The sequence below is a fragment of the Pristis pectinata genome, chromosome 8 (assembly GCF_009764475.1).
Source record: "Pristis pectinata isolate sPriPec2 chromosome 8, sPriPec2.1.pri, whole genome shotgun sequence".
Taxonomy (NCBI): domain Eukaryota; kingdom Metazoa; phylum Chordata; class Chondrichthyes; order Rhinopristiformes; family Pristidae; genus Pristis; species Pristis pectinata.
Genome location: NC_067412.1, coordinates 43,422,185 through 43,439,040, shown reverse-complemented (window position 1 = coordinate 43,439,040; position 16,856 = coordinate 43,422,185). Strand labels below are relative to the sequence as shown.

Genomic DNA, 16,856 nt, shown 5'->3' with positions numbered 1-16,856 from the left:
GGCTGCTTATCTGTGTGTATACCTGCTTCGTGGGTTTCGCTTCGGAAGTTTTTTTTATTTTTTTAATAGGGTTTTAATTATAAGGGTTAGTTTTTAATAGGGTTGTGATTATTAGGGTTAGATTTTTATAAGGTTCTTTTTTAAGTGTTTCTATAAGTTTTAGTCGGGAAGAGTGGGGGCTGGACTGCGCAGGTGCAGCGCGGGCAGTTTAAAAAGCAAACCATCATATCCAGCCGGCAGCCTCGGAGCGGGCAGCTGAGTGAGTGGGAGCAGAGTGGTCGGGCTTTGGCTTAAGAGGCTTCGGCGTAAAGGGGCAAGGCAGGTGAGTAGCTGGTAGGTAGGTAGAGGTAAAGTTTACCTGTTATCTGTGATAAATATTTAAGTAGGGAAAACTAGGGGGGGGAAGAAAAAGGAATTAGTTCAGATGGAGGACATGGTGGTACGCTGCAGCTGCTTAATGTGGGAAATCATGGACCTTGCTGCGGTCCACGATGGCCACATCTGCAGTAAATGCTGGAGGCTGGAGGAACTTAGGCTCAAAATCGATGAGCTGGAGTTACAGCTTCAAACACTGCGCAGCATCAGGGAGGGGGGAGGAGTTTTGTGGATACTGTACTTAAGGAGACGGTCAACCCCCTTAAAACAGGTAATTCGGCAGTCCAGGAAGTAGATAGAAGGGTGACTGTCAGGGGAGGGAAAAGGAAAAAGAAAACAAACAGGCAGATAGAGCAGAGGACCCCGGAGGCTGTTCCCCTCAGTAACAGGTTTTCCGCTTTGGAGACTGTTGAGGAAGATGACCTGCCGGGGCCTAGCAGCAGTAGCCAGCTCTGTGGCACTGGGACCAGTCCTGCTGTTCAGAAGGGAAGGGAGGAGAAGAGGAAGGCAATAGTGACAGGGGAATCAATAGTCAGGGAAACAGATAGGAGGTTGTGTGGCAGAGAGCATGAATCCCAGATGCTTTGTTGCCTCCCAGGTGCCAGGGTCCGGGATGTCACTGATCAGGTCCATAGGATTCTAGAGCGGGAGGGAGAACAGCCAGAAGTCATGGTTCATGTTGGTACCAACGATATAGGTGGGAAGAGGGATGAGGTCCTGAAAAGCGAGTTTAGCGAGCTAGGCAGAAGGCTGAAGGACAGGACCTCGAGGGTAGCAATCTCAGGATTGCTGCCAGTGCCACGCGATAGTGAAGGTAGAAATAGGAGATGGCAGATAAATGTGTGGCTGAGAAGTTGGTGCAGGAGGGAGGGTTTTAGATTTTTGGATCATTGGGATCTCTTCAGGGGAAGGTGGGACCTGTTCAGAGAGGACGGGTTGCACCCGAACTTGAGTGGGGGGGGGGGGCCAATATCCTTGCGGCCAGGTTTGCTAGGGTGGTTCGGGAGGATTTAAACTAGATTGCGAGGGGGATGGGAACTGGAGGAGTAGGTCAGAGGAAGAAGGGGATGGGGAAAAGTCAGATCTGACAGGTAGAGAGGCTTTGAGGAAGGAGAAACAGAGTACAGGCTATAAAAGTAGTAAGGTGGATGGGCTGAAGTGCATGTACTTGAATGCGAGAAACAGGAATAAGGGAGATGAACTGAGGGCTTGGATAAGTACATGGGACTATGATATCGTGGCTATTACAGAGACATGGCTGACATCAGGGCAGGAATGGATATTGAATATTCCTAGTTTTCTGTGTTTTGAAAGGATTAGGGAGGGGGGAGGAGAAGAGGAGGAGGGTTGGCGGGTACTAGTCAGGGACACTGTTACAGCTGCAGAAAGGGCGGATAATGTAGAAGGATCCTCTCTAGAGTCATATTGGGTGGACGTTAGGAATAAGAAAGGAACAGTTACCCTCCTGGGAGTATTCTATAGGCCCCCCGGTAGCAGTGGGGATACTGAGGAGCAGATTTGGGAGGCAGTTTCTGGAGAGATGTGAAAATAACAGGGTTATTATAATGGGAGACTTCCAACTATCCAAATATTGGTTGGCACCTGCTTAGTGCCAAAGGTTTAGACGGGGCGCAGTTTGTTAAGTGTGTCCCAGGATGGATTCCTGACACAGTATGTAACAGGCAGACTAGAGGGAATACCATATTAGATCTAGTTTTAGGTAATGAACCGGGTCAGGTGACAGATCTATTGGTGGGTGAGCATTTGGGGGACAGTGACCATTGCTCCATAACCTTTAGGATTGTCATGGACAGGGATAGGAGCAAAGAGGACGGGAAGATATTTAATTGGGGGAAGGCAAATTATGAGGCTATAAGGTGAGAACTTGGGAGTGTAAATTGGGGTGACATTTTTGAAGGGAAATGTACTGTGGAGATGTGGTCGATGTTCAGGGATCTTTTGCAGGATGTTAGGGATAAATTTGTCCCGGTGAGGCAGAGAAGGAATGGCAGGGTGAAGGAACTGTGGGTGACGAGAGAGGTGGAACAACTAGTTAGGAAGAAGAGGGCAGCATACATAAGGATCGGACAGGGCTCGTGAGGAATATCGAGTAGCAAGGAAGGAACTTAAGAAGGGGCTGAGGAGAGCAAGAAGGGGACAGGAAAAGGCTTTGGTGAGTAGGGTTAAGGAGAATCCGAAGGCTTTTTTCTCGTACGTAAAGAGCAGAAGGATGGCTAGAGTTAAGGTAGGTCCAATTAAAGACAAAGGTGGGAGGATGTGCCTGGAAGCTGTGGAAGTGGGTGAGGTTCTCAATGAATACTTCTCTTCAGAATTCACCAAGGAGATGGGTCTTGATGATGCTGAGGACAGTGTTGGTAAGGTTAATGTTCTAGAGTATGTAGATATCAAGAGAATGTGTTGGAGCTGTTAGAAAATGTTAGGACAGATAAGTCCCCGGGCCCTGACAGAATATTCCCCAGGCTGCTTCATGAGGCGAGGGAGGAGATTGCTGAACCGTTGGTTAGGATCTTTGAGTCCTCGTTGTCAACGGGGATGGTACCGGAGGATTGGAGGGTGGCGAATGTGGTCCTTAAAAAGGTAGTAGGGATAGTCCAGGGAATTACAGACCAGTGAGCCTCACGTCTGTGGTGGGTAAGCTGTTGGAAAGGATTCTAAGGGATAGGATCTATGAGCATTTGGAGAAACATGGACTGATTAGAAACAGCCAGCACAGCTTTGTGAAGGGAAGATCTTGCTTCACAAGCCTGATAAGGTTCTTTGAGGAGGTGACCAGGAAGATTGATGAGGGTATAGTGCAGTGGATGTGGTCTATATGGATTTTAGTAAGGCATTTGACAAGGTTCCGCATGGTAGGCTTCTTCAGAAGGTCAGAGGCCAAGGGATCCGGGGAAGCTTGGCTGTGTGGATTCAAAATTGGCTTGCCTGTAGAAAGCAGAGGGTTGTGGTCGAGGAAGTACATTTGGATTGGAGGGCTGTGACTAGTGGTGTCCCGCAGTGATCGGTTCTGGGACCTCTACTTTTTGTGATATTTATTAATGACTTAGGTGACGAGGTGGAAGGGTGGGTTAGCAAGTTTGCAGATGACCCAAAGATTGGTGGTGTTGTGGATAGTGTGGAGGGCTGTCGGAGCTTGCAGAGGGACATTGATAGGATGCAGAGCTGGGCTGACAAGTGGCAGATGGAGTTCAATCTGGAGAAGTGTGAGGTGGTACACTTTGGAAGGACAAAATCCAAGGCAGAGTACAAGGTAAAGAGCAGGATTCTGGGCAGTATAGAGGAGCAGAGGGATCTGGGGGTTCATATCCACAGATCACTGAAAGTTGCCTCGCAGGTGGATGGGGTAGTTAAGAAAGCTTATGGGATGTTAGCTTTCATAAGTCGGGGGATTGAGTTTAAGAGCCGCGAAGTGATGATGCAGCTTTACAAAACTCTGATTAGGCCACACTTGGAGTACTGTGTCCAGTTCTGGTCGCCTCATTATAGGAAGGATGTGGAGGCATTGGAGAGGGCGCAGAGGAGATTTACCAGGATTAGAGAGTATGGATTATGAGGAGAGACTAAAGGAGCTAGGACTGTTCTCATTGGAGAGGAGGAGGATGAGGGGAGACATGATGGAGGTATACAAGATATTGAGAGGAATAGATAGAGTGGACAGCCAGCGCTTCTTTCCCAGGGCGCCATTGCTCAAAACAAGAGGGCATGGCTTTAAGGTATTGGGTGGGAAGTTCATGGGTGATGTCAGAGGGAGGTTCTTCACCCAGAGAGTGGTTGGTGCATGGAATGCGCTGCCTGGGGTGGTGGTGGAGGCTGATATATTGGACAAGTTCAAGAGATTGTTAGATAAGCATATGGAGGAATTTAAGTTAGAGGGATATGAAGGAGGAAGAGGTTAGAAAGTCTTAAGTGTGGTTTGAAGGGCGGCACAACGTGGTGGGCCAAAGGGCCTGTATTGTGCCGTATTGTCCCCTTATTCAAAAAAGGTAGTAGGGATAGTCCAGGGAATTACAGACCAGTGAGCCTTCCAAGCTGTTGGAAAGGATTCTAAGAGATAGTATATATGAGCATTTGGAGAAACATGGACTGATTAGGGACAGCCAGCACAGCGTTGTGAAGGGAAGATCTTGCCTCACGAGCCTGATAGGATTCTATGGTATGGTTCTTTCTAAAGCACATTAAAAATCCTCCACAATATCCTGTGTGAAAAATGTTCCTGAAACAACTCCTGACAAACAATTAATACATTACTTATTTGGCTTGTTAGCAGGGGTAGAAAGATGCTGTGTTTTTATTTTTGAAAAATCAGTTTTTAAAAAGCTGCTTTTTATTTACAGTCAAGATAGGCAGCTGGAGTCTTATTACAAGTCAGTGGTTGACAGCCTGGAAAAGTGCAAATAAGCTTATTGTGTGATACAGTCTGCTGCATGTACATCATATACAAAGACGACAGCAAGGTGTACTCAACATGGAGTTCCAGTATTTTAACCAAGATTTTGGGCAGTTTTTTTCCCTGTGGGTGTCTTTGCTATCCTTCATATCTCTTGGCACAAAAGTGAAAAGAAAACATTTTAAGAGACGAGGCCAGACATCACAGACTTGTCACCTGCAGGGTCCTTACAGAGTTTAGGGTGGTCACTGGTTGAGGATATCTACTGAACTAGTGAGTAATCCTGCAATACAAATACATGCAGCATCCCCACCACCCCCCCCACCCCCAAGAAAATGGTGCAAATGCCCAGTATCACTGCCTCTAAAGAACCAGTAAATTAGAAAGGTACAGACATTTCATGGGTTGTCTTCAAATGAGCAAGTCAGCAATACTTTCATAAAAGATTGTATCATATTAAGTAGAAACTTCTTACATTTGGAATTTTGTTCTTCCATCATCAGTTTCAGCCACTTTGCGCAGAACAGATAAGCTAGGATCTGGGATGCAACTCTCACTGGAAATGTTTTCCTACTGCAAATCATTAATGTCAGTTTCTCATTAAGTTGCAGCATGGAGCCACACTCCCAGATTCAGACTGTTACTGCATTATTGGATTCTCTGAATAACTCTTTAGAGAAGCCATGTTACATGGGAAGAAAGCAGTGCATTAAACTCAGCTCAGTGTGTTGCACAGAGCAACCAAAACTCTGTCTAATAGAACAGCAGGACCCAATTTGGCACGTGGAAGGTTTTTACAGAAATTAAGGGAATGAGGCAGCAAAAAGGAGAACTTGGAACTGAAAGTAAACAAGAGGAGCCCATCTATTAACCAGCATTAATCCAGTTCATTGGCCAAGCATACCTTTACATGACCTCTTCTTACCAGTCAACATTGCTCAGCAGCAGGACCTATAAGCAACTCCTCTGGATTCAAGCCCTATATATGTTGTGCAGCCACAGCCTGAAGCAATTGGTTATCTTGGCACAATCCATTGTGATCTACTCAGGTGCTGAAGTAAGGCCTTTTGCCCAAAAATATAACACTTAAGTAATAAAAATTAACCCTCTGCAGCTCAAGCACTTGGCTCCCGCGTGGACTACCAGGCATCATGTCCTTGTTTATGGGTTCTTGCATCTACCCTGTGAATTATTTCTTTTCCCTGAGTAGGGTACAGCGAGACTCAGCAGAAGACCCATTATTCGCCCACCACCACTGTCTGTATTTCCACCTCTCCATCTTGAGTAGTTATCACATATTCATCTGCATGTTCCAACATCTCGATATCGTCAGCTGTCACCACAGTAACAGTGTCCTGACTGGCCTCCAGGCTGCCTTCTGTTGCCAGAACCGCTCCTTCCCCTATGGTGGAGGCCAATGTCATTGCAACCTGCTCAGTTAGGCTGTCAGGTGTTGCGATGGTGATTGTATCTGTGCCTTGCTCAGTGTTCTCTTCCATGGAAACATTTTGGACAATAATCTGATGGCCAGAGCTAGCCTGGTTCACAATTTGCTGCACAACTTTCATGATCTGGCTGTCAACCTAAAAGGAATTCAAAACAGTTAAATGTCAGAAACATTGTCCACAGAGGCCCTAGCTGTGAGGGACAATGGAATTATAAGAAGGTGAGCAGGAGTAGGCCATCCTGCCCTTCAAGCCTGCTCTGCAATTCATCAAGGTCACAGCTGATCTCTGACTCTATTCTGCTCCATTTTTTTGCATTTTCCCTGTATCCCTCAATTCTCTGAGTATTCCTGAGACTTATCAATCTCAACTTGGAACTAACTTAATGACTGGACTCCACACAAGTAAAGAAATCCAAAGACTTACCTCCCTCAGAGAAGGAATTTCTCCTTATCCCAGTCCTATATGGTCAACCACTTACTCTGAGAATGTGACTCATAGTGCCAGACTCCTCAGCCAGGGGAAACATGCATTCTCCCTGGGGCTCTAGGAATTTTGTGAACTGCAGTATTTCTCACATCAATATTTCTCATTCTTCTAAACCCTACAGAATACAGTCCTTGCCTGCTCAATCTCTTTTATGGCAAACCTGCCATCCCCCAGGGACCAGTTTGTTGAATTTTCATTGCATGCCCTCTACAACAAGTACATCCTTTTTTCCAGGTAAGGAGGTTAAAACTGCAAACAATACTCCAGCTGCGGACTCATCAAGGCCCTGTATAATACACTCCTGTGCTCAAATTCTCTCATAATATAAGGCCAATATACATTTGTCTTCCTAATTGCTTGCTTCACTTGCAAGTTTTCAGTGACTGTGTACAAGGACATCTGGACCCCTTTTAACATCAACATTTCCCAATCTGTAACCATCTAAAAAAAACTTTTGTGGAGTAAAGCAAGCACCTCCGCCCCCCCCCCCCCCAAACTTTCAACTCATGTAATATCCTGACTGGGAAATATATCGCCAGTCTTTCATCGCTGGGAATTCCTTGCCCAATGGCACCCAAGGGTATACCTACATCAGAAGGATTGCAGGCAGCTCACCACCATCTTCCCAAGGGCAATTAGGGATGGGCAACAAATGCTGGCCTCACTGGTGACACCCAGATCCCAGAAATAAATATTTAAAAAATTGATCTCAAAAACTATTTTGTATATATTCCATAATTTTGTCTTCCACTTGCACATTTGACTTATCCAATCCATATGTAGATTAAGGTCCCCCATGACTTCTATATTATCCCTATTACATGCACCTCAAATTTTCTAATTTTAGCAATGCCCAATATTACAACTGCTATTGCTGGCCTATTTCTGCCATGCCACTTTTTAACTGCACTCAAACTGATACTAATTCTATACTATGATCTGCTGAGCCAAGATCAGTTCCCACCACTGTTCTCCCTAAGCAATAGTTCTACCCAACCTCAGTTATCTGTGTGCCTTATACATCCAAGTTCCCAGCTGTGGTCATCCTACAGCCACATCTCTGTTATCACAATTAAATCATACCCATTTACTTCTACTTATGCCATTAACTGATCCACTTTGCTACGAATGCTATTTGGATTTAGACTTAGTACCATTAATTTTGCCCTCTTAACATTTTTCCATCCTTTGACCCCATCTGCCATTGGCCTTTGTTTCCTCTATTTATTTCATTTGCTACTTTCCCGATTTCTATCTCCTGCTTTGTTTCTTTTTTTGCTGAATTCCTTACAAGGTTCACAATAACAGAGTTATTCATTTCACCCAATCAGTTCATGGCAGTTTCTGTGGTCTACTCGAACTACCTACCATTTTTCCCTCATCTATTAGCATAACCCTCCACTTCCATATATCATGTTTGTTTGGCCCCTTCTGAAATGCATTCATACTATTCAACTCAATCATCCCAAGTTCCACATCTTCACCACTCTCTGGCTGAAGAGGTTTTTTTCTGAATTCCCCCTTTGATAGTTTACATTGCTACCTTCCACTTTGGTCTTCCTCAAATGAAAGCCTTCTATACCTACTTTATCAAAGTTTTTATCATTTTCTAGACCAGAATTGGGTCACTTTTAGCCACTTTTCCAGAGAAAAGGCTAACCTGATAGGGATAATCTCACATTTCTATTTTTTATTTTGTACCCTTTATAACCTTTTATTGATGTGGCACTGGAAGTGTACGTGGTACTCCAAATGTAGTCTGTCCAAGATTTGATACAAACTTTTCTACTTTTCACATCTACCCCTCCAAAAATAAATACTGGTATTTGGTTGTTTTTTAAATTCATTGTTACCTTTATTCATTTCTATACCTGTACCCCAGCTGTCTCTTCCTCCATCCTATTAAAATCCTAACTTTCTCAGTAGTATGTGATCTACCCATTTTTAATCACCAAAATACAAATTCCTCATTGCTGAATTTCATGTATTAATTATTTACCATTCTTAATGTTTAATTTCATTTGTAATCTGTGCAGCCCTCCTCGGCATTGACTATCCCTTCCCAATTTGCTACGTGCATAGATTGTTCTTGGTTCAGAAATATACATCATTGATATAAATTGCAAATAATTCTAGAACTACACGTTCTACTCTGAATACCCCTACAATGGTTTTCTGTCCCCAACTCAACATTATCTGAACTCATTAGTTTATTTTATGGCATCCAAAGGCATTTTGGAAATCTCAACAAATTACGCCAACGTGTTTTATTCTTCAAAGGATTTTGAGTTGGTCAAGTAAACTTTTCCTTTTAAAATCCATGCAGACTTCATTGTATATCTTATTTCTATAAACTTTATGTACTCCTTTGGTAGGAATTCCATTAAATTTCCTAACACTGATACTAAACTGGCCTATGGTTTCCCCAAACTTGCTCAGACTCCATTCTCAAATTAAGGAGTTATTAAGCATATATAAGTTTGGATTTACATTACTTTATAATTTAATTTTCTTGACAATCTTGCCATTCAAATTCCTTTTTTAGGTGTCTAAATCTTCATATTCCCTCATCACACTGTACATACACTATTGTATGCCTTCCTTTATCCTTATGTCTTAATGCATGGTAGCATTTTAATCTTTAGTTTGTTTTTTTTAAGCAGGGTATACATTTTGCTCAGATTCTGTTGCACACCACTTTAAATGTTACATTCTACCTCATGACTATTGTTGTCCATTTTATTTTCCATGTTTTACCCTTAACCCCACTTCCCTAAAAAAGAGCTTTTCTCCAATCTAATACCTCTGTTTATCATGCTTATGTCCTTTTCAATTATTATCCTAACTTCCTATGTTGCATTGTATTTAGATCACTATTGCTCAGAGGTCTCCTGCCTTTTGCATTAGATCTGTTCTGGTTCTTACCCAACAGCTACATCTAGTACTGAATGCTGCCTAACTGGGCATCTTATTTGCAGTATTATAAAGTAGTCTCTCGGGTAATGTAGGAAATCCATTCCCTTATCTGCTTTAATCATCTCTTCTGGCCATTTAAGCTCAGGGCAGCTGTAAACCCACCCCCCCCCCCCCCCATTATTATTATTCTGCTTTGGTTCACTTTCTAAACATGTGGCACTGTGGTAAGCATTGCTCCTCACAGCTCCAGAAATTATCCTGACCTTGGATGGTTTACAGGTTCCTGTTGTGACTGTGTGGATTTCCCCAGGTACTCTGGTTTCCTCCTATCTGCCAAAGATGCACTGAATCTGTAGGTTAACTGCCCACTGTAAATTGGTCCTAGTGTAGGTGGGGAGCAGGGGAATGGCAAGAGAGACGGAGTTAGAGAAAAAGTGAGATTAATGTAAATGGGTGCTTGATGGTCAGTGCAGTCACGGTGGGCCAAGAGGCTTGTTTATTTGCTGTATGATTATGATTTGCATTTTTATCTCAGCCTCTGTGTTGCTGCTCGATAGTTTGTGGACTTCTCATAATACCATGACCGATGTTTTTATTGCAATCTAAATATTTCTGTCTTACTGATAAGGCTATCACTTTTTCTGCAGCCATTGTTACCTTCAATAAGTACAACTACTTCACCAAAACATTTTTCCTGTCTATTCTAACTATTTTAATATACTCAAATGTTCAGATTTTACAGGAATCTCCACTGTATCTTGTCCTTCAAAATGTATCATCTCCAGTTCCCTTGTTTTATTATGGACCCTGTGCATCTATGTATAGATATTCCAATATAAACTGGCCAATTTCAGTTCCTCTCAGACAACGATTAGTGTATACCCAGAAACTGAGCAGAGAGGTCATTTACAAGATTAGAAATGAACCACCAACCTTAGAGCCTTGGGTTAGGGAGCCTACATCATTGCTTTCTGTCACCTCAGCAGGAGTCTGCCAATACAAATAGAAACAGATGTCACATTTAACACAGTAGCATCACAAGAGATCACACAACTCACATGTACACAGCGACTGACACAGCCACAACATAAATCACCGATACTCTCATGCACAAATCATATGGATGTGAAGTACCATGCAATGTCATGCTCAACCAATGTCATGGACAGCAATCAGCAACCACTGTTACCATCCTTCAGAAATGTGATACAACTGCATGATTTTTGGTGCTGCAAGTGTTACAGGTACCTTAATAATATATTCCTGTGTGTCAGCCACCATTGAGGAGAACTCCACCAGTACTGTATGAGGGTCATCAGTGATGATGGCTGTAGTAACGCTATCAGCAGACTGGCCACCAGGTGACACCTCTACCTGATCCAGTTCTTTACATCCAACTTGACAACCACCTCCAAATAGAAGAAAAACAATTAGTTTCAGACAGGTTGCATAAGATTAGGAAAAGCCATTCAGCCCCACTTGTTCATTCAGTCGCTGATTTCAATTTTAACAATTTCATAACTTTTAACAAAGTCTTAACAAAAACCTATCAATATCAGCATTGAAATTTACAACTGACTACTCCCAGTTTCAAGATATTTTTTGTTGGAGGGAGAGAAACGGTGTTCCACATTTCTATTATTCTGTTCTTGAAGTGCTACTCAGATGCCCCAGCACCAGCTCCAATTTAAAGGTGTCACCCATTCATTCTGTATTCCCCCCAGGGAAAAGTTTCTGTCTTTCTAACTTATGGCATGGAATGTGATGGGCCACTGTTTCTGTGCTGTACAACTCCATGACTTATCAAATCCTTTGGACATCTTAATCCTTCATATTAACCCAGTTTATGCATTCTGAATCTATATTATCCAGTAGCTTTTTGGAATTTATGTACTTTGCTTGTACAACTAAAGCACCCTCACAGCACCTTGCAGACACAGAGTTCTCTTTCAGTCCAAAGTGGTTGGCTTCACACCTCCCAGGGTGAATTTATATACTACAGTCCAATCCATTTATTTAATCTGTCACTACCCCCTTATAATACGAGGTCAGAAAATACTGGGAATCCTCAGCAGATCAGGCAGCACATCTGCGGAGAGAGAAACAGAAACAACTGTTCAGGTCAATAACCTTTTACCCAAACAGTTTTTGGCCCCTTTGCTTTCCCCTAGTAATATTCGGTTGCTGTCTAAGCTGGTTACTGTGACACCTAATTCCCGTGTCATCAGCAGTCTTAGGTATATGGCTCTGTAACTAAGGACTGTGTACAGCAGGTCACACCTTGCCAAATGGAGTACACACTTTTCATCCCAACTCTGTCTCTTATCCCCTTAAGTTTTTAACAAAATAGTTGGATTTCAGCAGCTCACAAGCAAAAACAGAACTTAAGCTGTCTTGCTTTCAGTTTTGGAATTCTCTCCTTAAAGTTCCCACCTCTCTCTCCACCATCAACATTCTTAAACCTCACTGACCAAGCATTTGTCCTAATATCTGCTTCTGTCAATTTTTATCTGTTACACTCTTGTGAAGTGTCTCAGGACACTTTATTACATTAAAGTTATTATACAAATATAGGTTTATATTGTTAAGTTTGCTGTGAGCTATTGAAAAGCCCTACTAATATGCTGGAGTGTAGAATTGAAAATCGTGGCAGCAATTAAATAACCTTAAAGATCAATGGACCGTGAGCATATACGACATATGGGTTACTGAAGCCTAATCCCACCAGGTTCCCACACACCTTTGGCTCGTAAATGTCGATTGAGAGTACCATGTTCTGCAAAGCCTCGACCACATTTACAGCACGTGAACGGCTTCTCTCCGGTGTGGAGCCGCACATGTCGGATGAGGGAGCCCTTCTCTCGGAATGCTCGGGTACAATAGTCACATGCAAATGGCTTGTTCTCCGAGTGTGTCCTCAAGTGAACTTGCTGTGCATTCTGGGAACACACATCTGACCATTAGAAATCAAATAGTAAAGAAGTTTACTGTAATCACATAGAGTTACTTCTGAATGCACAAAAACATAAAGGTTAAGAGTCAGGAAGTTATGTTGCAGCTTTATAAAACTCTGGTTAAGCCGCATCTGGAGTATTGCATGCAATTCTGGTTGCCCCATTATAGGAAGGCTTTGAGGAGGGTGAAAAGAGGTTTACCAGGATGTTGCCTGGATTAGAGGGCATGTGCTATGAGGAATAGTTAGACAAACTTGGGTTGTTTTCTCTGGAGCGGCGGAAGCTGAGGGGAGACCTGATATAAGTCTATAAGATTATGAGAGGCATAGATAAAGTAGACAGCTGGTACCTTTTTCCAGGGTCGAAATGTCTCATACTGGACAGCATGCATTTAAGGTGAGAAGGGGTATGTTCAAAGGAGACGTGCAGGTCAAGTTTTATTTCTTTACACAGAGTGGTGGGTACCTGGAATGTGCTGCCTGGGGTGGTAGTGGAGGCAAATGCTATAGAGGCACTTAGGAGGCTCTTAGATAGGCACATGAATGTGCAGAGAATGGAGGGATATGGACATTGTGTAGACAGAAGGGATTAGTTTAGTTAGGCATTTAATTACTAGTTTAGTTAGTTTGGCACAACATCATGGGCCAAAAGACCTGTTCCTGTACTGTACTGTTTTATGTTATATGTATTAAAATCAGAACAGTCAAAACTCAGAGCTGTAAGATTACGACTCAATGGCGAATGGGTCATGGCTAAAATGAACAGAGTTTGAGAGAGACAAAGTAATAATCATAATGCTGTTGCTGGAGAAGAGGCAAAAGCTCTAACTTTGCAGTTGGAAATTACAGCCTGACAGATCAAAATCAGTGTAAGAATGGGCCATAATCATGGAGTGGCAACCTATGACCAGATGTACAGGAAGGTAGATCTATTCTATTGCTGACTTCATTAAACACCAGTGAACTTGCAAAAGATTTCCAACAAATATTAACATTCTGCCTTTACAATGCTAATCAAATGATTCACCACGAGTATGAAGCAGTACAGAGAAGGCCAGCTGGTCCATTCACCTCGCCCTTACAAAGAAATGTAATCTTCTTTACACCATCTGAGGGAGTGTGGTGCTCTCAGAGGTGCCAACTTATGAAACAGGTGTGGGGTGCTTTCAATATTTAACAGCAATATTTCAAAGACCAGGAAAGATCTCTCCACAGCCTGATCCAATTTAGTCGCCACTCAACACTGCTCAAGCTGATCCTGACCACTATGCTGGTTGTGGGAGCTAGCGGCATACAAATTACATGCCGTGATTCCTGCAGCACAGAAGTGGCAATATTTCAAAGCTCACAGAGTGCCTTTTAAAATACTTTACAACAGGTTAAAACAGACAATATGGTACCGGGATTGTCCTGCCATTGCACTCTCTCTGACCTTGGTCTTGTATTTTTTCCCACAGATTGGACATGGGTATGGCCGGTCATCTGAATGCGCCCTCATGTGCTCCTTCACGTGGGCAATGCTCTTATAAAGCTTGCCGCATTCCCCGCACTTGAAGCGCCTCTCATTGTAATGTGACTCCAGGTGCTTCTTCAGAATGTACGCTGTCATGAATTCCTTCTCGCATAGCTCACACCTGTGGGGCTTGTACCCTGAAAAGTATTACACACATCAGGCTCAACCAATCTCTGCTCAAAATCAGGGTCACACCACACAGGCATAAATGACAACAGCTTGCACTCTAGAACAATTCTTGATAATTGTGGTTACAGCAGAGACCCGTCTTCAGAAGCACATCTGAATCTTATATAAAGTCTAAGTGAAAACCATGCCCTTTTACCACAAGATTAAAAATGCCCAGAACACATGCTGGTCCATTCTGAAAGGCATATAACTCATTCTATATTATGCAGGGTCATTGCACTGATCCACCAGCAACCCTGCCCAGCCTGGGGCACCAATGCAGCAAACACTCTGTATCAAACAAGGAGGGTCCAAATGCAGCAAGTGCTCAGTACCAAGCACTGGGGCTCTGACGTTAAATCAAAAACCAGAGTGGCAAGGGCTATTAGTAGACCAGGGAGGACTGAGAATTTTTCAGGAACCAGCAGTAAGAACTAAAAAAAAAGTTCATTAGGTAGATAATCAATTATGAGAAAACTTGCAAGAAGTATCAAAACAAACAGCAAGAGGATAGCTAGGGTAATTGTGGGATGGAAGAATAACAGGAAACAAGGAAATGGCAGATAAGTTAAGCCAGTAACTTTGCATCAGTCTCATGGTGAACACTGCAAATATCCTAAGATAACAGATGGGCTAGCTTCAAACAGCATGGAAGAACTTGTAACTATTCCTATCATGCCAGACCAAGCACTGGAAAAACAAATGGGACAGAAAGCAAACAAGTCCCCAGGACCCAGTGGCTTCCACTGGAGGGTTTTAAAGGAAGCAGCTACAACAATAGTAAAGACACTGGTTTATGTTGTTATTCAAAACTCAAGTTCCGGAAAGGCCCAGTGCAATAAATGCTCAGTATCAGGCACCTGGGGTGTGGAACGGTGATCCAATGGAGTACATGATTAGTATCAAAAACTGGGTTTCAAAAGGTACAACTCTCAGAGAAAATGCCATCCCATCTTATGCTTCAGTGGGTGACCCCTTACTTTACAAGTGACCCTAGTTCTAGATTCTCTCACAAGAGAAAAGATCCACTTCGTATCCACCCTGTCAAAATCCCCCAGGATCATATACGGTATATGTCAATCGTCCCCCTTACTCTTTGTAATTCTATTGGATACAGGCTAAGCTTGTCCAATGTTTCCTCACAAGACTTGCCTGATCCAGGTATTTATCTCATAAAGCTCATCAGATGGTGGGTATCCAGTGAAGTAAATGCTTGATGATAGGCAACTCAGAATAAGAGCTGTGGTGGGACAGAAAGTACAACATATTTCATTCTTGGCTGTGAGGAATTTTATTAGGTAACTCGTTCTTGTTCTGAAAAGCTGCAGAAACTGGAAATCTAAAATTAACCCAGAAAATGCTGGACATACTGTTTTCTACATCTGTGGGAAGAGAAAATGAGTTACTGTTTCAGGTCTGAGACCCTTCCATAAGAACTCAATGAAAATGAGCATTAGGAAACATCAACTCTGTTTTTCTCCCCACAGATGCTGCCTGACCTGCTGAGTATTTCTGGCATTTTCTGGTAATATTTTGTACTTAAATAGCACTTTTCATGTAGTAAAACATCCTAATGAGTGATAAATTAAACATATTTTGATAATAAGTAGCAAGCAGCACGAGGATATTACAGGACTTGGCCAGTGAGGTGGGTTTTGAGGATGACTTTAAAAGGTGAGCGGAAAAGAGATGTTCAGTCAAGCTATTCCAGAGACAAGGGGCTTGGCAGCTGAAGGCATGGTTCTCAAAAGTGGGATAATTAGAGATGAACAAGAGGCAGGACTGAAAAAGCACAGAGATAGAGGTTTGTAGGACTGAGTGTAGGGGTGGGTGGGAGCATTGGGAAGGGAAGTAACCCAGAGACAGGGAGCTAGAAAAACTAATTTTGTTTTTATCACCATGCTATATTTCTCTGGAACTCTGGACTTGTTAGCCTGATCACAAGATCACAAGACAAAGGAGCAGAAGTAGGCCATTCGGCCCATCGAGTCTGCTCCACCACTTCACCATGAGCTAAACTATTCTCCCATCTAGCCCCAATTTCCAGCCTTTTCCCCATATCCCTTGATACCCTGACTAATTAGATACCTATCAATCTCCGCCTTAAACACCCCCAATGATCGGGTCTTCACAGCTGTATGTGGCAACAAATTCCATAAATCCACAACCCTCTGGCTAAAGAAATTTCTCCGCATCTCTGTTCTAAATGGGTACCCTCTAATTCTAAGACTGTGCCCTCTTGTCCTGGACTCACCCACCATGGGAAACAACTTAGCCACATCTACTCTGTCCAGTCCTTTCAACATTCGAAATGTTTCTATGAGGTCCCCTCTCATTCTTCTGTACTCCAATGAATACAGTCCAAGAACCAACAAACACTCCTCGTATGTCAGCCCTTTCATTCCAGGAATCATCTTCGTAAATCTTCTCTGAACCCTCTCCAACATCAGTACATCCTTTCTAAGATAATGGGCCCAAAACTGCACACAGTATTCCAAATGAGGTCTCACCAGTGCACCATAGAGCCTCATCAACACATCCTTACTTTTATACGCTATTCCTCTTGAAATGAACACAAACATAGCATTTGCT

At 43.0% G+C, this 16,856-nt stretch overlaps 1 protein-coding gene across 1 annotated transcript in view; it reads right to left on the bottom strand.

The window, feature by feature from the left end:
- Positions 1-2,039: 2,039 nt before the first annotated feature.
- The window catches only part of e4f1 (E4F transcription factor 1), a 43,068-nt gene continuing 28,251 nt past the window's right edge, over positions 2,040-16,856 (bottom strand). Inside the window, exons 11-15 of the mRNA XM_052021400.1 lie at positions 14,016-14,233; positions 12,371-12,569; positions 10,879-11,039; positions 10,564-10,620; positions 2,040-6,363 (exon numbers count right to left, since the gene is read on the bottom strand). Coding sequence (XP_051877360.1) covers positions 6,019-6,363; positions 10,564-10,620; positions 10,879-11,039; positions 12,371-12,569; positions 14,016-14,233 — 980 coding nt within the window. The 3' untranslated portion in view covers positions 2,040-6,018. The remainder of the gene's footprint in view (positions 6,364-10,563; positions 10,621-10,878; positions 11,040-12,370; positions 12,570-14,015; positions 14,234-16,856) is intronic.